The sequence below is a fragment of the Notothenia coriiceps genome, unplaced genomic scaffold (assembly GCF_000735185.1).
Source record: "Notothenia coriiceps isolate Sejong01 unplaced genomic scaffold, NC01 NC01_scaffold00012147, whole genome shotgun sequence".
NCBI lineage: Eukaryota > Metazoa > Chordata > Actinopteri > Perciformes > Nototheniidae > Notothenia > Notothenia coriiceps.
The window spans coordinates 124,825-151,157 of record NW_011344848.1 but is presented as its reverse complement, the minus strand read 5'-3'; the positions used below and the strand labels follow the sequence as shown (position 1 = coordinate 151,157).

Sequence of the window (26,333 nt, the reverse complement as noted above, 5' to 3'; positions counted from 1 at the left end):
AGATCATGTGCACATTTCCCTGCATCATCAGTTTCATCTGGTCATGTAAACAAGGATTCAGACATTATTTCATCATCAGAAAAGAAGGCATAATGTAATGTGATTGTGAGAAGGGAAACACTACTCTCTAAGCATATAGAAGAACTACATAAAGACAATTCATTCAGTGGGATTGTTTCTTCGGTCCTGTTAACTGGCCACACAGCAACACTCAATTAGTTGGTTAAAAAGGGGGTTTGAGGGACAAGCCACACGTACCCCCTTATCATCATCACCATCCACCGTGTCTCCATGCTGCTCAACCGCACATGCTTCTGTCCCACTCACCAACCGCAAAGTCTTCAGAAAATCACGCTCCCTTGGCTTATCACCGAAAAGGCAACAGATGGGGGAAGAAAGGAAGACATGGACACACAAAGCGGCCAAATCAAAAGGAAGTTAAGACAGAAAACCAATGAGAGAGTGGAGAACAGAAGAGAGGGAAAGTAGAAGGGAAACAGGATGTAAACAGAAAAAAGATAGCTTATAGAGGATGAAAGTTAGTCACACTGAGGAAGGGAGTAACTGCTGGGGCTTTTTCCACAGGAATACATGCAATATAAATACAGTAAGGGACATCACAGCTTGATAACATCATGGAGCTAAGGACTGCACAAAGACTATAAACATACTTTAGTAAAAGATGAAACAATGACATGTTAACATAAAAATGAAATAATACAAATAGCTGCTGGGTGTAAAAAATACTAAAGCTACATGCAGTTTGCAGCTGTGTACTCTAAACTCTATGTAAGGGACTCTTATACATACTTAAATATAGAGAATTTAGGATTTATCCTGAACCAAGTTAAAAAGCCCCAATAATGCAATAACAAGACCAAGAAGCAGAGACTTAATATCATAGTTTACAGTTTTGTTTAAAATAACATGTGATGAATTTCTGTTTTTGCTCTACATTTCTAAAAATAAAATAAGATAATTCTATGTGGATGAGAACAATTTCTAATAAACTTATTTCTACATTTTGCTTGTATAAAACATGGAATGAAACCTTGTGGAAAACAATCACCATCTATCTTTTTTATTCCAAGTCATTTTTACAAAGCTAGGTAACAGCAATCAATCTAGCCCTATTTTAATCTCCATGACAGCCCAGCTTCCTGCACTCAAAATAAACACTGCTCATGATTGTGATATAACGATACACGTTTATAGAAACAATCCATATCTTCATGTTTGGTCTGCGTCAGAGGCGGTAATGTATGTGTTCTCTATGCGTCAAATAGAGCATTCTCAATAAGATGTGACAAGAACTTATATATGAACCAGCAATGTATGTATGTCTCCTGATGGTCACATTTCAAAGACTTCAGGACACAGACAATATCAGAAAAGATATGCATGAATTCTAAATACAAAAGTTTGAATAACTGCTCCTGTAATTGTGGTATTTAAATAGATTTATTTAATAGAGAAAGGAAGGTCTGTGGCAATCATTATGTCTTCTACAAACTGATAAGTCTTTGCTGTTTCTACGTTCTACATTCCTTGCATCATTGCTAGGAGTTTACTAATAACTCTAATAAGGATGACAAGGAATTATTTGGGGCTGTGCTTTTTGATTTTACTGCAGCTTTTGAAGTATTATATCATAGTTTATATATTGCTTAAATGTTATGGTTAGCTCCTGTTTAGGGTATTGGGATCCAAGTAAAATCAAAGGTGGCCTTAAGCAGTTAGTGCGTTAAATAGGCTAGTTAGCAAGTTAAACTTTGTTAATGACTGATTATCAGTGGCCAAAAACTCGCGCGAACCTCAAGTGGGCAACAAGAGAGCTACTTTTCCTTTTCACAAGCTTTTTCTTGCTTTTATTTTGCCGACTGAAAAACAACAACCATTCTTTTGTAATCTACGTATTTAATATCCCCACAAGTATGTCGCTCCTTGACCACCACTACTGTGACACAAAGCACCTTATCTTTTAGTGCTTCCAAGAAAAAACATCCTTTACAGTATTTATATTACTTCCATCTAGTAGCACAACATAACATGATTACATCAGTCAGTTTCACAGATATCCCAGAAAGGATTTCCGTGGGTTTGGGTGGACGCAGCACAGCATATCTGATTACAGACCATCAAATCCCAGGATTTCCTTCCTACCATCAGTTATGTAAGTAAGACAGAGGAAGGTCAAGTGCCTCAGTCATGCAAAGGTGTGATAAGTTGCTCTACAGGAGCACGATAAATGATGGTGTCTAATGACAGTTTGAAAGTGTTGTGATTCCTAAGACTGGCCATAATGAAAATTCCTCTAAGAACTAAATAGGATAATCAAACATCATCCGTAATCCAGCCGTGTAAATAAAAACAACAGGGAAATATTAACTCACCAACGTGTCTCCAGACAAAACCTCCAGGAGCGAGATCAGGTTATGTCCATCTCGTAAGTCTTCATAGAGGTCATTTATATGCTTTCGTACCTATAGACATGAGGGAGAATGCAACATGTGAGCACAAATCATATATCAAATTATTACTAACACAGCTGTTCATTGATGACTGGTTATATTAACAAATATAGCTATACAGTTTTTTTGGATATGTCTAACTTCAGTTATTGAACCATTGGAGGATTATATTAGGGAAAGATTCTTGCACATTATTACACTTTAGGTTGATATAACTAAACCATTGCCTTTGTTGTGTTTCTTCTTATGTCCTTCAACTTGGTGTCAGCTTAAGTTCAGAAGAAAACAGTTTACCCATTTAACAACAAACTTAATTTAGTTTTTATTTCCTCAGAGTTCCCTCTAAATGGAAATGAGTGAAGCATAAAACACACAGGATATCACCGTGAAGCCTTATCTAAGCACTTGAGCGGGACACCTAACCACTCAAGTCCCAGGCTTTCTCCTTCGAGCCGTCCCATCTCTCCTTCCTGTCCTAAATACCGCGCCTCTGAAATCACCCCACTACCCGCTGCCCGTTGACCTGCTTTCACACAGGGCTTTCAACACTGTAATCCCAGATAGCGACCATAGCTGTGGAACCAAAATAGACTTACACCCTAATGTTATTGGGTCAACAAAGCAGATGCCCAACTGTTACTCAGCACCTCTGATTTCTCAAAGAATGAAAGAGATTTAAAGAATAAGCTAAAGAAGTCTGAACATCTATCCCTGAGTCATGAAATAAAGAGAAAACGAAACAAGTATGTTTGACAAGTTCAACAACAAGAGTATAGCACACATTGTTTTTTATAAGCTGTTTTTCTTTGCACTTTAATGCATGTGTCATCTTTTATTGCAGTACTAAAGACATAAAATATGATTTCCTTATTTCTTCGTAACGTGACAAATATTACATAATGTGCCTTATCAAAACAGTGTGAGCTGTAGCAGGTATGTCCTTACGGCAGATCTGCAAGCTTCCTTATAATGATTTTTTGATTGGAGATAATAAATGCACTCCTCTTTGACAAAACTCAGTGCCAAAGATCATAAAACATGTCATCAGCACTGATCCACAGGAAGCCCCACTCCCATTAAGTAAGGATTGACTCTTAGACTGACCCTCAAGGACAGGTTTATGACCAACAGCACACTTTGAAGATGGTGATCAAAGAACACAAAAATCCCCTCAGGAGCAAAACAATAAATAATGTAATAGTACAAGTATGTTAACAGCATGGCCCTATTTACATTTCAAATAAGGCTCTACAGCTGTGTTCCCAGTTAATGGACTAGACCAGAGGTTTTGTCTCACCCTGTATATGCTGATGTTTAGCAGTTGTAAAAATAAGCATGTTCCACAACTTAGCTTAGCAGGCTAGCATGCTAACATGGCTAAACAGAGCTAAACACAAACTACAGCTTAGATGAATCTGTTGGGAATGTGTAAAACAGTCAACATATCAGCAAAGTTATTAAGGCCATCCTGGCCAGACCTGCTGATGTTTTCCAGCTAAATCTACTGTCACATTGCAATGCCGCACTTTCCAGAAAAGTCTACTGCTTACTCATCTTCTGCACAAACTAAACTACCGTTGTTTCACATTTTTGTCACTGGATTAATACATTTTTGAAAAGAAAAAAATAAACTGTTTCCCTGGAAGATATCCAATTTACAGGACTCATGGAATCCTATACATGAAGCGATGCACTGTCATGTCTTCTATTCACTTTTATCATTCATTCATTCATTTTTATAAATCAAAGAATGCATGAATGAATTATTGAAATCCCCCTAAAGTATATACAGGGTTCATACACTTTTTCACCAATGATTTTCAATGACTTTTCCATGAGTTTTCCATGACCTTTACCTAATTTTCCATGACCAAAAACATTACTCTTCCTCAGCGGTACCACTGAAAATGGTTTATTTTAACATGGAACAGGAAAATAAGGTCTGAAACATGTTGTGCCTATCTAAAACAAATCAAATAGTAGGCTTACTAGCTTCTACACGCTAAAGCAACTCAAATCTCTCACCAGCAAAATACCTCGCTAGTTAAATGCCATTTTATGTTTCATTACTATACGATACAGTATTTATTATCATTATAGTATTACTATTTTGGCGATTAGCTAAAATATAAATTATATTTGATGCAACTTTAGTTACATTTCAATGAATTTTCCAAAACTTTGGGAAAAGATTGTTTTCCATAACTTTTCCAGGGCCTGGAATTTGCATTTTAAATTTCCATGACTTTTCCAGGTTTTTAATGACTGTAAGTACCCTGTATATATCACTTACCTGCATGTTCATGCCTTATAAAACAGAAATGATTGTGGTTTTTAGTAACAGAAGCAGTGATTAATGCACCACTGTTGCATAAAGTATAACATTATACATGACTCCTGGGTAGTGATTCATTTTTATAAAGGCGTCTTGGATTAAACTTGCCAGTGCTTGTCTGTCTGATAAAGTGTTTATTAAATTCCTGATAACCTGTTTCTGCAGCAGAGCTACGGCACTTGTCATGTTAAATGACTTTAAAAGCAGCTTTAATAACATCTGAGGAGGAATGTTAGCATGTTGGGACCCAACACAAAAGTCAGTAATTATTATTACTGCCAATTCTTCTCTAATGGATTGTTTATGTTAGTGGGAAATGGTTTGCTGATTGTCAGGGTGAAACATTTTGTAATGTTAACTATTATCTAGGTTTCACCCTTTGGTTTGATAAATAGCTTCCATAGGAGCATGAATGAAATCAGTGTTCATGTAAAAAGATTCTAAATTTGACACGGTAACAGAAAAGATGCAACTATCACACTTTAGTTCTTACCTTCAGGAGATGCTGGTTTATCCATTTGGTAAATGTCTTTTTCTGCACTCTGTCTCTTTCATCTGAGGAAGAGAGAAAAAGACAAAACCTTGTGAGTTTTTTAACATTGTAAAGCAATCACCCCGGAGGTAGGCAACATACATCCTGTTAGACAAGCCTAATGTGGCTCTGTACACGCCTGCTATATAACCTTTTATGTTTAGTGGTCACCGAGAACGGAGAAAAATAGAGAAACAGAAATTCTTTTCTGATGGGTTGAAAATTCCATCACTTGAATTTTGTAGAATAAAGCTGTTCACTTTTGCTTCCTAATGGACAGACAATGTGTTATTTTGGCTAAAATGCTTCCAGTGAAAGTGATGTAAAAAAGTAACAAGTGAAACCACTAGTCCATAAAAAGAAGGATGTCATTTCCCATAGGCTGAAATGACATCACTCTCTCCTGCATGCTCTCAATGACCACAGTATTTTTTTGTTTCCCATTACCATGGCAACCAGACTTCCTGTAGCCAGAGAAATAATGTGTAACCAGTGGATGCAGAAAATCAAAGTAAACTGGTTGTATTCATCTTCCCAACTCAATACTTGTTTTAGTAATAGTAGTAGAATAAAGAAAAAGTATCAAGTTTTCTCTTCAACATTATGAACAACTCGTGTTTCTCGTTGCTGTTTTCTCTCTTGGCCTCAATCCAGTGTCAGAGCAGCAGAGCAGGATTCAAGCCAGTCACCACAGTTGTGACTCATGCCACTGCTTCCACGTCTCCCAGTCCGCCTGACAAAACATCCTCCTCAGTAAACATCAAAAGAAACAACCATGTGTAATCAATAACATTAACAATGGTCTGCCAGCTAGTTCACATTTCCCCCACTGCTGATGTCAACAGTGCTGTGGAAGGTCAGTATGTCCCTGAGCTTTGACCACAGGACTGACAACAAAGATAACCTCCTCCCTTTAATAACCCTTGGTTACAAAAGAGGTTTTGCTCCAGGAAATCTTAATGAGCAAGCACAGACATGACTAACCTCACAAGGAAATGACAGGAAGAAGCAGTAAGATAAATACTGACCCATGCAGCACATTAGCGTTACCAGGTGAGCTCTATGCTCCCTCTCGACGTAAAACAGGTACTTCATCCCCTGTTCTTGCTCCTGCGGGCTGTCGAGAGGATCTTGAATCGGGCACGCCGATGCCATGTGGATAAGCGACTGAGGAAAGCGTAATTGTCTCCCTCTTCTTGCCTGCCTGCCTAACAGCCTCTAGGGCAGCCGTGACTCCCTTTCTCACCAAGCGTCGAGAACAAGTTCTGTCAGGTTTTCCATGGCTACTCACTATTTTCAGTTTCCACGTGGATAAGTGTTTATCTAGCGGCAGCACTCGAAACCACAGGCAGAAATCAGCGCTTATTATTCAAAAAAGGAAAAAGAAGAAAAGTTCCTTGCAAACATGGTTCCAACGGCAGGATTCAGACAGCGTATTCAAGCTGCAGTTTAAGAGGCATGTACTATCATTTCTGATGACAGCATGCATGCATCACTTGATTAATGTGGTTATCTTACTAAAATATATTGAGCAATATAAACATGTCAAACTAAAGATAATCATCTCTGTTTTGTGCAGCAGGACTTACCACAAGGTTTGCATCAGCAGAAACAACTGAGCACACACATCAACACCCTTCTTGATACAACAGGAAAAGTACCAATAGGTAAAAGCAATCTCTCCATGGAAGTAAAGAGTTTTAAGTTAGATTCCTTCTTTTATTATCATACTAGTTACAAAAAATGAAATGGCTCCCATCCTTAGATGCAGGACTGTGGACATCTCAAACACCACAAATATCCTCATGCAGGTGTGCCCCTCTGTCATAAAAAAGCATAACAACCACATACTGTAGGCTTTTGAATTATCATAAAGCTTAACAAAGGCATTGACATTATAACAGAGGTAGCTTAGGAGCCCTGTGACTGTACCCTCTGTAGATTCTTACATTTAGTTCATCTAAAAATAGTGCATGTCTAAAAGCTGCTGAGAATCGGTAAGTGGGTTGGTCTGTCAATTATTTGTTACACATTTAGATCATGGCGTCACATGAAGCCAAACATCAAATAAAACAAAGACATCAGCCGATCACATCAGAGTCCAACAAAAACAACATTTATTAAAAGGGATAAGCAGATACATTAAAAGTAGTCTCTCAGTGCTGCTGTGTCATTGCTGATGTGTCTGTCCCTGTGACTCAACAGCTGATTTACAGAGGACTAAAGCAGTGCTGCCAGCAGTGGGACATTCATTTGGTTTTTAAAGTCCATATACAGTATAAGGTCTTTGCTGCATAATGTATAAACCTCTCCTGAGAAACTCATTAATATAGATTGGCTGAGATTTCCAGGAAACTGTCCAGCTGAAAGAGTGCATCATCCACCCGGTAGCAGACATGGTCACCACCGGTTACTGCACATATAACGGTCCACCTAACGGTCCGAGAACTAGGGAGCAGGTTTAAATATATGATGAGACTATTTTTGTAACTGTGCTTTCCCTTCAAAACATGAGGGTGTTTAAAAGTATGGTGCCCTCTTGAGGATCATATGAAAATAAAAAAATGAACTTGAACTCTGGTTTGATATTTCTCTAAAATACCTCAAACTTAAAAACAAAAGACTACATTATAATATAAAAGCTGTTGGAAAGATGAGGAAAATAAATCATCATACTCATTAGATGTTGTTCAACTCTGAACCTAATTATTCTCAATTCAACTTATCTGATCAAATACATTTTGTGATTAGAGTATAGTATTTTGACTTTTCCCATTTTATCTTATTTCACATACCAGATTGTTTTTAGCCATGTAAACTTGCCACAGTATTTTTCACACCTGCACTACACTGAGTTTTGTACTCAGTTAAAATATTCAGCAGGTACAATAAACAACATCCCAGCGAAAGTAACTCTGACAATTCTGTTGACCAAAAAAGAACCGCAAATTCAAGAAGATGTGAATTTTAAAAAAAAGATCAGTGTCACTTCACACAAGTATGAAACTTAAGTTCCAATTTCAAATATTTCAGGTTTGATTTGAAAAGTTATTTATAAGGTTTAATGTATCCAGAAAGTTTCCGCACAAGCCTGAAGCAAAGATATCACTAAACAGCAACTGCCGAGGTGTAAATTAAACACTGACTGAGTGAACAACCTTTTTGGCTTCGGCATGATTTCTAATAATAACATGGAAACATCATCTTACAGTTGATGACAGTTTATGTATGATATGCTTATATGGTGAAAAGCGTCCAATATGCGACAAATGACAAGAACTAGAGCAATGTGATTCAACTGACAACCCTTCATGATAATGCTTAAGGTATTAAATAATAAAAACACAAATGTTCTTATGATGTGTTAATAATATTCTTACTTTAAATTCAGATTCATGTCCACCACAGGTTTGGGTAGAGTTTTGAAATGTGTTAACAAACAGCTTATGACCTTCGATTCAAATGGGTCGATGTTTGAAGGATCACAAGAGCCTGAATAGCCACCTGTCTCTCATATTACATTTGAACTCATTGACATTTAAAACATGTGTGAATTAAATTAACGTTGTCATTAAAGCTTCCTTAAGATGTGAAACGTAACACTTTAATATGAAGTTAAACCAAAAGTAAAGATTTTTATTTTATTTAATTGAATACAATTATTTGGGTAGTATGAACATCTTGTAACAATGAAGCAAACAATGGAAATCATGACAAACAGCTAGTTTTGTATAAAAGTAAATATGTTGTTGCCTGTGTGAACCCTGCCTACTGTCTGGACCCGGTGCTAGCTTAAAGTCCACCACAGCATTGGAATAGACAGGCAGCAAAGCGCTCCTGAGACACTTATTTGTAGACCTCAGCAGAGCACATGTGCATGGCTATAAATAGCTACAACCCTAAACCACGCTGCCCCTGAAACTGCAGCCCACATAATCTGCGCCATTTAGGAGACTCCTTTCATTTCCTAACATACAGCCAATATGAATGATCAAGTATATGGTTGTGGTTGAATTTTGAGGTAATTTCTTAAGCATCAGGGAAAATGGGTTTAAGTCTATTTTGGAGTCTTACTTTTTGGTTTGTGATATATCCATCTCAAAAGTGACGTTTACTAGATATTAAGATACATTTGGATAGAAGCTGATGCTTGTTGTCGTTTGCATGAATGTTAGGTTGGGGCAGCAATGCCTCAGACGGTAGTTTTATACATATTTTGAGGGGTAGGCTTTTTCCCATTTATTACTACATGCTGAAGACAGACAGGAAACAGGGAGAGAGAGAGAGAGGGGATGACGTGGAGCTAAGGGGGCCAGTTTCAAAGGTTGCCATGGTAAGGACGCAAATGTCTCCCAATTGGCAAGCCAGCGCCTCTATTGGGCTATGAACATGAATAAGAAATTGTGGAGCATTTCTCCCGCTAAGATGGACATTTTCAACAACAACACACGACCAGAATTTAGCAAATGCAAACAGCAGCAGAACAACAGCAGCATAAAAAAATGTTGTTTTCAAAAGAATGCCTGCATGAGTAAAAGGGTATTGTTATGGCCTAAAATATCCTCACATTCTGAGTATAGCAAAGTCAAAAAGTCTTAGCAATCAAAATCCATCCTGTATAATCCTCTTGAACTTGTATGGGAGGGAAATAAAAACAGACACAAAGAATAAACCCAAAAGCCACTCGACCTTCCTGCCTATGACAAGGACTCGGTAAACAATCTTGCTAAACAGCTTGCATTTGACATCTCTTATGTCACAACCAGCTCAGAAAGCATGGGCTTGTGTACCTTAGCTTAGCTTTGTTTTGAGTACAAGGCTGTGTGTTGCATAGCAATGGCAGATATTTTGAAATGCAAGTCTACCTATCAATGCACACAATGACAGGCTTGATTCAGCAAAACTATAATTGAAGTGATTATTTTGCACAACAGTATAAAGTCTAGTTCTGCTTACAAACAGGGAATATTCAAGCATCTAAAATGAAAAATGTTTGCCGCAGCCTAAAGCTTACTCAAGACCCACAATGTTTCATCAGGATGAATAACATATAAGAACAATTGTTTTCACTCTAAGTTGTGATGTGTCGAAAGCCTTTTTTTTTTTATTATTAAAAAACAACTATTTGTAAGTAACTGTTTTTAAAAAGACTAAAAGGTCATTTCAGCAGCTCTGATGTTTGAGAGCTAAATGCTAACATCTGTATGCTAACATGCTCACACTGACAATAGAAGGGATAAAAAAGCCAGTAGCATGGCTGAAACGGTCTGGTGCAACTGAAAGCTACCTAAACTGTCATTATTTAACCGTTTATCCTTGTCAGGTGAAGCATCAAGGGGTTAGTAAAAACCTAAACAGAAGTCCACTGAAATGATGACTGAGCTAAATGTTGCTAGCTTCCCCCATTGCATTTTAATAGACATGTTGTGAAAATTGTATGCGGATAGGATGTAAACAACAATAATTGGGGGGAGATAATTAGAGGTGCATTGTTGTCATTCTCTGCAACAGACAATGCAGACAGTCTTCTCGGGGGGGGGCAGGACAGCTTCTGAAATATACAGCTCTGAAACTGAAACAGGTTGCCAAGCCTTCGAAGCAGCTCTTCAAGTCACTGTTTCGTCTCCAGACTAAAGTCAAAACAAAGAATAAACCAAGAAGGGTACAATTTCTGAGAATCTGTGCAGAGACTATAATTGTCTTTTCTACAACCTGAAGCAGGTAGCATGTACGTTGAAGAGACGCGTACAAGCCAAGACTTTCTTAATTTTGGGCTCAATACGACTTGTTCTTGTTGCTGAAATGTCATACTCAATTTCTCCACTTTTAGTCAAATTACCTTTGAGGAAAGAAAATGGAGGATGAAGGTGAAGCTAGCAAAGATCCATTACCAAAGAAGCACTCAATAGGAGGAAGCATTATAGGCAGCTAATGGGAAATACACACACACACACACACACACACACACACACACACACACACACACACACACACACACACACACACACACACACACACACACACACACACACACACACACAGTTGTTCACACTCCAATACTTGCCTGCATATGTGCAACAGCTGCAACTGCCACATTTGAGTGAGTATTTGTGCATGTGAGAATATTGCGTTTTCCTTCCCAGACTCTTACTTAAATTATGTAGGTGCCACATCAAGATACACAAGTAAAATAGTTGTGCTACACTAACACAAAAAATAAAACACTAATTAAGAAATTGAACATTGCTAAAACATAAGACCTCCAAATGTTTCACAAATACCTAGTTTAACTACAAAAATCGGCTTGTGGAAATGTCAATGCCAACCTCGGATGTGTTGAAAACGTTTAGATTAGTTCCACTCTCCAAAGCTTTTCTTAAGAGGCTTAGATTACGTCCATAGTATATGATTCACAATATGTTCAGTCTTCAAACCCATTTTATCCATGGTCTGTATTTTATCTTTCTTTTTACAAATTAAAAAAATGATATCAGACAATTCATGAAATCCTAGCATTGGTTTAAAATGGTAGATAATAAAGACACAAACAGATGGAACTACTCATTTCCTGGCTACCTATGAGACAGTGGAGAAATCTGTTTCCTGCTGCTAAAATGGGAATGCTTCCCAGCATCTGCTGCATTCAGGAGAGAAGGGTGGTGCAGCTGGAGTGAGAGCAGAGAGGCTACAGAGCATGAGTCAGGGGTGGGACGCAGACGCACAGAGATGATCTCATGTAAGAGGAGCTGAACAGAGCTGTGGAATGAGGTTCAGTAATGCTGCTCTTTCCATCACCATGACAGCATATAAATAAAACATTTAGTTATACAACAGTGAGCAGGCATTTCAATCGTATAATGCAACCGCAAAGCAATGCATTAAAGCTATAGATAACAATACGTAAAAAGAAAGAAATAATTCCAGAAGGGCATTGCATACAAATCTCGAAATGATAAAGGTAAGACGAATATATGATTAGTGATCAAATAAAAAAAGGCATATTTCTGTAGCTGAAGACTGATGGAGCAGTGGGTAAAAAGCTTTCTGAGAGCTCTGTAGATTGGATTACACCGCCCATTTTAAATGAAGTCTATTGATTAGATCAATGAAGGGGCTCGGCCCATGACAACAATATTGTATTTTAGCATAAGTAGATACGTATATTGTACTTTGTATTCACTGAAGAGGGTTTTTAACATTTGGTTTTCAGATAGAATCTTGTCAAAGTGACAGACAATAATACCAAAACAACCAAATACATTTCAGATATAAACTGGCACACAGTTCTGAGATAATATCTACTGTGGGTGAATCCTGTCAAATTAAACCACAAGCAGTTGCTAGATGTCATTGTGAAATTGCAAAGTAGAAAGTTGATCTGGAGTCAGATACGGATCCGAAAATCGAATGCACTCAATTAACCATTAGCACTTAGCACTTAGGATTTTTGGCTTTGTTAGCAGTAAAATTACCCTTGTTAATCAAATATTCCAGTTATTATCATATTTCTTGAAAGTTTTGCCAAACCAGATTCAATGTATGTTATTTGAAATAAGTTACATCTTTCCAGATACCAACTACATAATATGTCAAACCATAATTTGTTTTCTGATGGTAATAACAATAAAATGCCATTTGCTTTGAAAAATAAAGGTTTTAGTTACAGTGGAGTTGAAATTGATTGGTTGGCAGCATTTTCGGCTATGTACTATATGTAATACAATTGTGTTTTCTGTCTTTTGACAATGGTAAATCAATCTTAAAATGTACGTTTCATTTTAACCTATGTGGAACTGGAAGGATTAGTTGACTAATGGAGTAGTCAATCAATAGAAAATAATATCCAACTACTGCTAAAATATCAGTTTTTAGCCTCTCATATACAGAATGTACTGCTTTCTCTGTTTTATATTATATTAAACTGAATGTATTTGGGTTTTGAACAAGTAAACAAAGACATTTAAACATATCGCCTCAGACTTTAGAGTCCCTTTTTGGGAGGCCACACCTCAGTAGTAGCGTTTCAGGGTTAATATGTGGGCTTTGTTAATTGGGCAGAGACCACTGTTAAAGGTGACCTATCATGCAAAATGCACTTTTGTACGTCTTTTATACATGAATATGTGTCCCCGGTGTTCCAGGGAACTCACCAAGTGTCAGAAAACACAACCCTCTCTATTTTCCTCCATACCCAAATCTCTTAAAAAGGGGCTGCAACGGATCTGATACAGACTGATCCAGATTTGAACACTTCTATGACGTCACAGAAGTGGCACTAGGCTATTGGGCCGACTCCACCAATCAGGAGGAGACAGCCACGGACATTGCCGTTCGAAAGCACTGGAGACGCTGTAGTACATATGCCAGCCTGTAGATGGTGCTGTTCTCACAGAATCAGCCCATGCAAAGACAGTGTTAAATTGAGCGAAATGAGGAATGGCTAAAATGCATGATGTTTGGTATTTTGAAAAATTAAAAGTATAAATATGCCTTATATAGGTATGGTCCTACACTATATTATTCAAATATAGCATGATAGGTCCACTTTAATGTTGCTCCTTGATATTTATATATCTTGATATAAAAGAAAAAAAAGGCGTGTCTCTGGAATTGGGATGCTGCTACTCTAAAAACAAAGTGTCTTTTGTACAGAAGCAGACAGTCTCCATAGGGCAACATGCTGTGTGTGAGCCATCTGAATGTGATGAGTGGGCTGTCGACAGAGCGGAGGGGTTGGGCTGGGAACGGCTCAGGAGGATGCACAAAGGCAGTGACTGTGCAAAAAACACAAAGCTCTCTTACTTGCCACTGTGTTTGATAATGCATGAAAATACGTAAGTGGAAAAACGGGATTTTAATAATTATACGTTTCATTAATATATCTTAAGGTAGCACATCCTTCTCTTATTTAGAGATTAAGTCATAATGCAGACATAATGATCCACAACAGACCACACCCTCGTATAACACACCACTAACAGAGCCGGCATTAGGTGTTCTTTGAGTCAGTGACATTCACATAAAATAAAGGTTGAACTTTATATTATTATGTTTAGGATATAAGCTTCAAATTGATTTAATTTCAGTTACTGAATAGAAAGGAACAATAAGATCAGGCTTAAATGTTCACATTTTTTATAACGAATATTTAGTTTGATGGTGTTTGATTTTAAATGTAATTCATACTATTATTTAACTACTCAATAAAATAAAAAACATAGTCAATTTTTTGTAGTGTGAATGTATAACCAGAATGAAATAAACCACCCAACAAGACAGTATTTGGTCACAACTTCCTTCAAGATTAATCTGTTCATGAGCACAGAAAAGCAGGTCAAATGTGCTAAAATATAAACTCTTTCTCCAGCTTGAATTATAATGTTCTGAGTATTATCTGCAGGGCTGATTCTCAGCAGGCAAACCATGTTTATTTGGGTTCAAATGTACGGTATTTTAAATTGAATGTAACAATTTACACCATATGGCAACTTAATAACAAAATAACTGCAAAACAGCCAACTGAAACACTGCATGTCTAATTTAGTAAACCTTTGCTGATGTCAGAGGTTGAAGAATTGGTGGAAAACTCAGTGGCCCCTTCAGGCTGAGGGCCAGTCGAGCAGGCTCTGCAGGAACGCTCTGCTCCCACGCAGCCAATGCCCAGTGCCATTCACTGTAGTATGTGTCGCACAACCCCTTTATTATCTAATTCCACAAGTTTAGTCTATTGTAAAGCCAGCATTGAATTTCCATTGAATCCACCGTAAATCCCTTCTTAAGTATTCACTCCAATACCTAATTAGTGTGGCATTTTTACAGCTGGAGCAGTAAGAACTACAGTGCACGCAGTCAAAAGGTGATAATTATGCTGCGTCACTTAAATTCCTAAACTCTACTCTTTTGTCAAACAGTTCAGTACTTCATACAGTATTTCGTTTATTTTCTCAAACGTTAATCAGTTCATCAAAGGTCACATAGGTGTTTAACAAGAGCATCTCTCCTTGCATAACCCTACACATCGCACTGAACCTCTATTATGAAGCTTGCAAAATGTTTTTCCTTTAGGTATCATATTTTTTCTCATGAATCAAGAATCAAACCAGACAACAAGTGACACTCAGCCACATAAACATCAACTCATTGCAGAGTTATTGACTAAAATGGCACGTGAGGGTACCAAGGACGATTTCACCTCCTTGGTACCCTGAAAAGTAATGCATTTATCCACCTGAGATCAGTTACACATTCTATTGTGTTTTTTCTTCGCCTATTGTACACCCTTCAACTATTAAAAAACCAGGACAGCCATTTTTCCGTAAACTGTTAACGGACAGACACATTTAAAAACTGAGTTCAAAAACAGAGTTAAAAATAAGTCGCAGTGCATTCAAATAAACCATCTCTACTTGATGAGACAAAGACCTACTTTATAGCTGGCCCACTGGTTGTTTACTGGTTTGTTTTGTTCTGTTTGTCTAGTTACTGTTGTTGAAAATGTCTCCCTGTGATTCTCTTCTCATCACATGGACAGGAGCTCGGGGCGCTTGGTGATCGCAACTGCAAATAAAACTATAGCAACAATAAAAACTGTGATTTTTCAGATCTTAGTCAGCTCAAAAGGGAAACATATCTCAGCTGTGGAGAAGCAAATATTGTTTTTAATGGAAACATAAATACAATTCTGAACTATTTTCATGCCTTGGAAGACAATTTAAATAAAATAAACTGCTATTGTATACAATTATGTCCACGAATCATGATATAAGCTTCTGACATTTTCATCTCACGTAGAAAATGTAATTGATCAGCTTACTCTCCATGTGCCACAATTCTCTGACACAAGCAGGCCACAGCTTTTCAAAGAAACTATGAGCTGTATAACAGCCTAAACTGGAATGTATTTTCTTTTCTGACGATGATGTTAAAAAATGACTTTTGGAAACAAGGGTTTAGGTGAGTTTGGTCAAAGTAATGATTAGCCCAGCAGCTGATCTCAAGTCTCTTGTTCAATTACTCAGTAGCCACACATTTATCTGCAAAATATTATTGAGTAAAGAAAATAAACTAAATTGAATCAGTTTTGCTTATAAGAAACATAAAATGTGAACAGAATGTTTAAATGAGACTACAGAGAAACAATTCTTTCAATAACTTTTCTATTTGTTGGTAAAATTATCAAGAAAATACCAATATTTGTCTTACCCTTCTTAGCAAAGTTCATGTTCATCCAAAAACTGGCGGAGACTCTATCCCCGAACATGCACTATACCGAACATGTAAAAACTAAACGCAGAATGATAGTTAGTGATAGGATCTCATTGTGTGTCCCAGCTCCTCTGCCTGAAGACAACAGCTAAAGACTGCTATTGATGCTACATCATATGATCCATTAGAGTCCAGTCAAGGCATTTAAGCCCTGTACCACAGCTGACTGGCCCTGCTGGCTACAACAGTCAACAGCTGAGAGAACACGCTCACGGCAAGCATTCAGTACACTATTGCATGTTTTGTTTTACTTTGGGTCTCTTTGTGGAGGGGAAACACAAGAGTTAAAACCGCTGCTGTCAGTTTGAATTCAGCTCCACAGGCCATGGCCTCAGAGTGCACGTGTGTGATTTTGTCAGCGAGTTTGAGCTGTCAAAGAGACGCTGAGTAACATAGACCTCCTATATGTGATGGAGTTCCTCTAATTAATGAGACCCAAAAGTAGTAGCTACATGAAGTGACAGGAGCTACTGATATGAGCTAACGCCTCACACTGCTATGTCATTGTCCTGCCTGCCTACAGACAGCACATAGGACAGCTGAGCAATATTCAGTCAATGATACTCACCCTAAAATGAGAAAATATATAATTTGCCTTGTAAAACAAATAAATGGATACTTATGACCTTGTAATTTGAGATAAACAATGCAGACATAGCGATCATCTGGTTGGACAAACAAATTTCAAGCTTGTTGTGATGTCATGCAGGAAATATTTCCACTTTTCCACTGCATGGATAAAGACACCAAGACCAGCCAGTCACCAGAGAGAGAGGGGGCAGGCTGAAATTTATTGAACTGTCAAGCAGCAATCAGGAAATTTCTTTATCGTCCCAGAACCTTAAGAAGAACCAATCAACATTGATCCTACCTTTATATTTTTCCAAAACATCCTCGTAAGCTTGGAGGTATTCCTGTTCGTCCGAAAGTCCATAAGGCTGCGGTGCGAACTGAGCCATAACCCGGGCTCCACAGACTGGACATTCACCAGCGGCGGACAGTGACACAGCGTGTATGTGTATGTGTGTGTGTGAGTGTGCACAATACGTGTGTTTTTGTGTGCATGTGTATGTGCCGGCGACCCAAGAGTGATCGGCGCTGTTGTTGAAGGAAACGCCCTACATCCCTCCCTTGTCTGCGCTCTGGCCAATAGGCGACACTCCCTCCCCTGAGTTCACTGGACTGATAGGAAGGACTGTCGGACGTAATGCACTGCAAAAGATGTCTGTCCTAAAAAGGTCCATTGAGCCAAAACGTTGTCTTAAATGTAAATAGAATACGAATTAAATATGATTTTCCAAAAATAAAGCTCAATATCTGGTAGTTTAACTTGGTATGTAGAAATTGGCCTCAGTAAGTAAATATATAAAAATCACACTGAATGGTGGATAATTTTTTACAGTGTACAATAATAAACGCTTTTCCTTGTCAGGCGTCCCCTGTACCGGCTCGTAACATGGACCACGATCTTTTTTCATTGTTTTCCACCTGCCAGAGACTACACATTGATTGACAAGAGTACAGTTTGACATTATACTCTTGTATTTGCTGTCTAAAGCACAGCAGCTGTCGACTATGTCACACAGATTAATTTAAGGGTGCGAAACTGAACCCAAAAAAGTCCCTAAATCGTAATCTGATATAGGCCTACTGTAAGTGATTATACAATCTTAAATAGTGTCAAAGTATCATTATAAAATAATTAAGTGCTGTAAAACAGCATAACATCACATTGGTAACTACCAGAGTCCATAATAGACTGACTTTTATTGTCATATTTTGCTCTAAAAATTCTTAACAGATAATATTTTGATGGTAGCCTAATTAAAATTAGCCCAGTTGACCTGCATAGCAGGAAAGCTTCCTGAGTTCGTTTGATTCCGTTGAATGTATTAATCCTAACAAAGAATCGCCTTTAATGAACCGTAATCCACTATTATAAGGGTTATGTAAAATATCAGCTTGGAAATGCCCCACATATCCAAGACCCAATGGTAAATTGGAAAGCATCATATCCAGATTAAGAGCAGACGAAAATACCATCACATGCCACACACCCAGACCCTGTTAAGGCTACCAGGAGAAATAGCCTACTCCTTAACAAGTCGCTATAAAATCATGCACCCACCATACGCTCCATATGCAGCATATTCGCTCATTGTTGTTCTCGCTACAGTACATTAGCATCTCGTAAACAGGGGCAACAGGAAGACTGACTCACCTGCGATCCTGAGCACGGCTCTCTCCGCCGGATCCAGCACAGATCCCCCCTGAATCTTCCTCTTGGACCTCTCATGTCTGGGCAGGTTCCAGGGTAAAGTGTCCCCGGGAGCAGGTGATGCTGACCCGGATTTAACACTGTAGTCATCCTCGTCTGAAATATCCGCCGAGGAAGACATGGAGCAGTGAAGGGAAGGGTTCCCCGAACTGGAGCTCTGCGAGACAAAAGAAAAACGGGGGTAAAGAAAAAAAAGGAACAATGCTTGTCTTGATGTCACACAAAACGAAAGGAAAGGAATAAAACGCCACAAATCCCCTTATTTCTCACCGTCGCGGGTCAAAGTGCGCACTGCGAGTGTAGGTGCGAGGCGGCCACCAGCTCGCAATGATCCATAACAATAAAAGATTGAGCCAAATTATAGCAATGTGAAATCAATAGTATCTGGCTCCCCCGCCAGGACAACCATAATACTTACCACTGTATACATGGTGAGCTGTCAGCAGGAAGAAAAATAACAATCCTTGTTGCAGGTTAGCAGTACACCCTTTTTAGTCACACATTATGCGCCTCAATTATAAAAAGGTGGTGCCACGCCCTTTGAGGGATGCTCCGGCTGCGATATCGTCCCTTATCTACGCATTTAAGGATGTGAGGTGATGTCAGATCTCCAGAGGGCTGAACGGATGGTACGCTGTGTGCTGTCGAGGCAGAGCTGGACGGTGATGGGAGAGCAGTGTCTCTCCGCGTCACACCCGGTAGCCAACAAGCAGCAGCCCCAACAGCGACGGCGGTGTTAGAGCGCCATCCCTGCACAAAAGGTGCTCGGTGACAACAAAAACATCAGAAGCGGGGGTAAAAAGAGGACAAGGGGTATCCAGAGGTTCTCATAGCTACGGCTTTACAACAGATCCACAAAGAGTAGACTACGAAAAGGAATAAAAGGAACACAACACCTTAAGCGTCTGCAATGAAGATGGGGTGTTAACCACACAGGGTGCAGTGAAAGCATATGTTGAGCTAATTACCTGAGAGGATGGAGAGGACCATGGGAGCACAAAAAAGGATTATACTTGGTTTAAGTAGGTTTAATTCTAAACCAATTTAACCTAAATCTAGTTAAAGAAGCATCTTTATACCATTAAATGAATCCTTGCAAGCTCTCTTTGATGTGTTCTTGAGTCTCTGAAGGGTTATAATTAAATACCATTTTCAAGATGAAATCATTTTAAATTAATGACTTTATGTTGCAATGTCCTGCTGCACCCTGCCACACCTGGGATTGAGCAACAGAACAAATAGAAGGAGCCAAAGGAAAGAGAGGGGTGAGGCTAAAAACACACTTGTATGAACAGTCACACTTCATTTGCTAAATGATAAAACAGTATTTAAGAAGGGGAAATGCAAACAGACTTGTCAACATTGTTGGATGAGTCTGCATCCTGGATCATCTTGGTGTTATAACTTGGAGATAGTACATGAAAAGCACACATGGAGGATGAACTCGAAAACTTCAGTCAGCATCTCGAATGAGGTTCATGACATACTTTCTATTTTTACAGCAGTAGTGGGTAGAATTTGTTCTCAGTGCTTGATCAGAACTGATAAAAGCAACACAGTGTTAATATTAGCTGCCTTTACATCATTGCTACACTTTTCATGGGGATAAAAGTGAGTGCTGAAGAGACAGCTTAAGTGTTGCAGTTTTGATCAGCTTCCTGCTTATTCAAAATGTCGACCGCTGAAAGGAAATTGTAATGATTCTTAGTAAGGCTGCTGCATGAGTATGTGAATTTTTTCCCTGTCAATTTTCACTTTCTCTAAGGAGCATTGAGCAGGGATAAGAATAGTTGAAAGATTAAGAGACATGTTATCTTTGTTAAAACCTAATATTCTGGCATATGAGCTGTTTCTAACATAATAATAGACATAAGGACTTCACCATCATCTATGTGACTATCATAAAACCTTACAACATATATTTCCATTTTATATGCAGCCCTGATTTACTAAATTTTTCAAGGGATAATTCAAAGAGATTATCAGTTAAAAACACAAAAATAAGATTATGCCATCTGAAGGCAATCATGTTGAATTATTAATTTTGCACAGATTAGTGTGCTACCCATGCTAATATATCATGAATGATGCACGGTGGGCTGATGTAGGCCTGTCCAGTCTATACACGGCTATTACATATTCATATTACAATGAATATGAGTCTGCTCATATACAGAATGTCTTTTAGTTTTTGTGATTCCACATTTCTTCACATTGCTGTTCTTGTTGGTGCCAGTTACATGTGAAATGTATCTGCCTATTGTTGTATTAGAATAACAATATTGGTCAATATTATGCTTACCACAGGTACACAACCACAAGCAATACATATCAATGAAAGTCAAAGTGAAGTTGATTTGGTTTCACTCATGGCAAGGAGCCCTGTAGCATTTTGACATAAGTCTTCCATGATAACTGGCTCTGATACCGTTCATATGGATGATGTTTTTGTTATCTTCTGGATTGCAAAACAAGTAATGGAAGCAAGGAGTTGCCTCAGTTTCACACAGATCAATAAGTTCCTGTAAACACAGTCAGTTCAAACATCATTGACATGTCAAATATTCCACTAAATGTTGATGTAACCAACTGTGGCCCTTTGGAGTAGGTATAACAATTATGTAAAGATAATAGTATATTCCTGACACAACAAATGACATTCAAAGGCAGACATAGGCTTGGTGATGTACTGGGATAAGGATTATTTTCTATGGAACATAAAAAAAGATATTCCCGGATTGGAGCAGTGTTGCATAAAGAAAGGCCAACACACCATAGGGCAGTGGTTCTCAAACTTTTTCTGTCATTCTCCACTTTGAACAGGTGGGCCTTTTCAAGCCCCACCTGTTCCTCATCGCTCCAATAAAATGGTAGGCCAAGCTTAAAATGGTCAAATGTATCGTTCTATAACAGGGGTCTCCAACCTTTTTTAGGATGAGAGCTACTTTCAAAAAATAAAACAAGTGGTGAGCTACTTTTACTCCTCTTTTTCAGTTTTTTTGCACTGTATATATTTAGCACATTTGAACATTATTATATGCTTACCTTTAACCTTTGTGTGCTGTTTGGGTCTGTGGGACCCGTTTTCAATGTTTACTAAAAGAAAATGTATGCAATTTAATTATTTTAACCTGCTTTATTTGGGGGTGGACCTCACCTCGTCTAGGGGGGTCCGGGGGCATGCACCCCCGGGAAGATTTTTTTTTTTAATGTTCAAGTGAAATGCCTCAATCTGGTACACTTTGAGCAAAAAATGAATTTATGGATACAGCTCTCAACACACTGAAAGGAAGCTGTATACTTTTCAATTATCCAAACATCTTTAGAATATCATCAAAACCAATAACAAATCATTTAAACTTGTTTATTCTTATATGTAGTTAGCATTCTTTCTTTTTATTCTCCCCTTTTAAACTTTTTTAAACTTTTTTTTTTTTTTTTACTGTCCTAGAGCACACATTGGAATGATTTCTTACTTAATTTTTTACACCTAGGCTATATTAAATAGATAAATGTGTGCTCTCTCTAGCTCTCTCGCTCTCTCGCTCTCTCTCTCGCTCACAGAGGCTGTGTGCTCCTCCGTGGCGATGACGGCTTGCGTTAAAAAAATTATAATAAACATAGGCCTATTTGTAAAGTGGGGGGACACAAACGGGATTTCGAAAAGTGTCACGGTTAAACTCCTTGTGAAGTGGTGAGGTGCCGCTCCACATTGCTTTTCTTCCCGACTGCAACGCTGTAAATGATTTTGGTTTCAGTTGTGTGTGTGTGAGCAGGCTCGGATTGGCCATCGGGAGATTCGGGACTTTTCCCGGTGGGCCGCTGCGAAAGTCCACCGCCGTTGCGAGTCTCCGGCTGTAACAGTCTACTAACGCCCGCGAGGACCCAGACTCGATTCCGGCCTGAGGTCCAAAAAAAAAAATTATAATACTTTTTTTTTTTTTTTAATTAAAAACTCCCGTTCATCGCGTCCATTCGCGACCCACCTATCACATCTCTGCGCCCCTACAGTGGGGCGCGCCCCACACTTTGAGAAACGCTGCCATAGGGGTTCAATGTGGTTGTGCCTTATGTTCCCATAAGTTCACATTTCCTGCTGAGGCTCTGTGTTTATACAGCTCTCTGTTGCTGGAGTCAGATGTTACCTTCCAGGAAGAAATGGATCAATATGTGGGTCTGGTGTTATACACTCTCCCTCCTCACCTTTTAAATGACACTACCTGAAACTAAGAAAACGATTGCAAAATTTGACCACACGGTTTGGAAGCAATGCAGCAAGTTAACAGGGATACAACGAAAAGGAAATACCAAACGCCTAAAACTGTTTAAAGAGTTAGACTTTTGAGCCATAGGGATACATAATGTTCTTATGCCACCATAGTAAATTGTTAACAGATTAGATTTTTTTAAAAAGAAGAAAGATGTACAAGCATGCCAACTAAAATAACAACAAACTAAAGCAAAATGTGTTAGGGGATTACCATTTGATATTCAAACAGGAAAATACATACCTAAAGGCCTACTAGAATGTTTGATATATAGCCTACATTGGTTTTTGGATATGTTAAATGTGCTCTGATTTGTTAATAAGATATCCATCACATAGTTTTTCAACATAAGATGCATCCTCTTTATAAATTGCATGCTAATGTATAAAACATGTATGTAATATAACAGATGGCCCAATATCAGTGTTGGATTTTTGACCACATTATGGTTGAATTTGCAGAGATGTTCAATTGTTTATGCTAAGTAAAGGTATATAATCCCAATAAATAAATGTCCCTATAGACACTTTGTTTTGTTAAACCTAAAAGGTTAATTATGTTAGAATAGATTGACTATGATAACAAGTGAAGACGGTTTTTTGATTCTATTCATTGTATTAATATTCACTGAAAAATACACAAATAAATAAAGTAACAACACTGACAACCTATATGAGCATCATTTAAGAGCAGGGATTACACACCCAGACAAACACTTGCCCTGTGTCCTTGAGCAAGCTTCTGAATCATTACCGGCGTTAAAGGCAGACTGATGTTCCTGTGGAGGGGAGCAAGCAAAACATACAATCAGTATTTATCATGGTAACAGTTAAAGGGGGTACCTACAGGTCTGCGTGTGGGGGTGACTTGTACAGACTGGTAAAACTCTGGCAGGACCCTCTTCTTTACTTTGCGTTTTCTTAGAGTCGAGGATGATTCTGGTTCACTCTCAGGAATCTCAACCAGATTAGGCTTTTCCTCTGTCACTCGAGCATGTATGCTCCTTCTGGCGTGACGTGGACTGTGCCTGAAGCCCTGGGAAACATTAGCAAATATCAAAATGGCAGCAGTTCATACTTTCAGCAGTGGGAGATATCAAAAGCTCTTATCATAAACAATGATCCTGATTCAATTCATGTTTCTTAAGCCATGGAGACACACTGTCATGGAAGATGACCTACATTTCGATTCATACAGAAAGATGATTCAGCAAATCTAAATGATCTATGTTTTCTTTGTTATGCCTTTAGTTTCTTCCATTCAGAGTTGTTCATTGTTTGGCTTAATGCTTTTAAAGGTAATAATCAGGGAACTGTTGTTCTACATTAAGCACTGCACTGCTGTTGTGCCCTTGAACATGATACTAAACCCCTACCAGCAGCACTCCTGAGCCAGTGGGGATTCAGTATCCTGTGGTTCAATAACATACCAGCAAAGGGCAGTATTTTGTCTTTTGGAACTTCACAACCACTGCAAATTACCAAATAAGCAGATTTTTAGGCATTAGTGCATTAAATGCAACCCCATTTAAGTTTTATTTTGAAAGAAATGACAGACCACTCCTTTAAACTGTAGACCATGCCAGGAACATTATTACTTAAACAGAATTATATCTAATAAGAAAGCTTTTGTTTTCATTTTAAAGATGGCAATTTGGCGATAGCAATCGTTTTAATCCGTGTTCATGCACTTTTTTTACACTTCATTTTTTGTACTTTTATTTTGAAAGTGAAGTGCGTAAAACGGAAATACAGCGACTGAAGCTACTTGACGCATTTAGCCATCAAACATGATGACATAAGCCTATCTTATGTGGAGTAACATATGGTGGCGTTCTATCAGCTCACTTTCAGCTCAGTTTTATGTGTTTTGGAGAAAAAAACTCCAGTCTAGTTTCAATCCTCCTCAAAGCATGAAACTGCAACATCACCTACATAATTTATTGATAGCCTACAACACATGCGCATTGCGCACATCATGCTCCTTAAAATAGTCATGCCGTTCTGAAAAAGTACATAAAACAGGCTTTTGCAGAAATATGTTATTCTTAAGAAGCTGATATGGTATACTAAATAGAACTTTCACACATTTACCTCCTGATGTCTCCAATAATGATTAACTATTACAGAGCACTGACTCAAACCCATAATTAAAAAAAGTTCATACCTCTGATCGAAAATGATGTGTTCGGAGGCCCACTACAGGACAGATAACAGATGTTATGAGATATTATAAAACATTTAACAAGCATTAACATTATGAAACAACAGATATAGTCTAAATACATTCATGTTTTCAACAATAATTCTAGATAGGTTTGGCTAAAACTATTTAAAAAAACTCAGTATCTTCCCACTTATTCGCATCTATATGCGTTTGTTTTATGCAACAACCCATACTGCAGCAAAGGGTTGGCTTTACTGGCTATAAGACATAAAATAGACTATGAACACGTCCAGAACATGCAGGTTACAGACATGAGCTGTCAGGATGAGGAGATGCGCATGGCCTGCGCCACTCACCGCGGCTCCTGGAGCGTCCGGACAGCACTGATTTTATTGGATGTTGTCCATTCCGAAGCTTGCGATGCCAGCAGCAGAAGAACAGAATTGTCGCTATAGTCCCGAGCAATAGCAACAGCAGCAGCAGCACACATTGAATGCTATACGGCCTCAACAGGACCAAAAACGCCGCAGCAATCATCGTAAGGCGAGATGTAGGACAGAGTCCTTTGCCTCAGACAGTAGCAGGCTGCTCTGATGCCGATGTGTCGCTGAGAGCTCAAGATGAGAATAAAGACAGTGACGGACATACGTGAAGCATCGTAGAGCCAACAGCGTATAGCATACAGCTTCAAAGTATACAGCCCACACTATTGATATCATTATTGTGAGGTATACGATGCATGACTCAGCAGAGACGCGCGTTTTATTTATTTATTTTTTACAGGGGCAGGGAGAGTCAGCAGATTCAGCTGAGCATCGCAGTAATCTGCTGCAGTATCATGCTGTCACACTATTAACACTATAACTAAGACTAATACAGACCTACTCATGTTTGTAAACCTCAATAGTCCTGGTGGATAGGGAACCTCTGTACATCTGTTGTCATATGGTGTACCTCAAATGTTACAACAACAACATATTATTATTATTATTATTATTATTATTATAGGTCATACAAT

At 38.4% G+C, this 26,333-nt stretch overlaps 1 protein-coding gene across 1 annotated transcript in view; it reads right to left on the bottom strand.

Moving 5' to 3' along the window:
* dst (dystonin) overlaps positions 1–25,998 on the bottom strand; it is a 109,886-nt gene extending 83,888 nt beyond the window's left edge. The window contains exons 1-6 of the mRNA XM_010773185.1: positions 25,672–25,998; positions 25,316–25,347; positions 23,996–24,184; positions 18,825–19,038; positions 5,300–5,361; positions 2,394–2,483 (exon numbers count right to left, since the gene is read on the bottom strand). Of these exons, the coding sequence (XP_010771487.1) occupies positions 2,394–2,483; positions 5,300–5,361; positions 18,825–19,038; positions 23,996–24,184; positions 25,316–25,347; positions 25,672–25,852 (768 nt within the window). The 5' untranslated portion in view covers positions 25,853–25,998. The remainder of the gene's footprint in view (positions 1–2,393; positions 2,484–5,299; positions 5,362–18,824; positions 19,039–23,995; positions 24,185–25,315; positions 25,348–25,671) is intronic.
* Between the last annotated feature and the right edge of the window lie 335 nt (positions 25,999–26,333).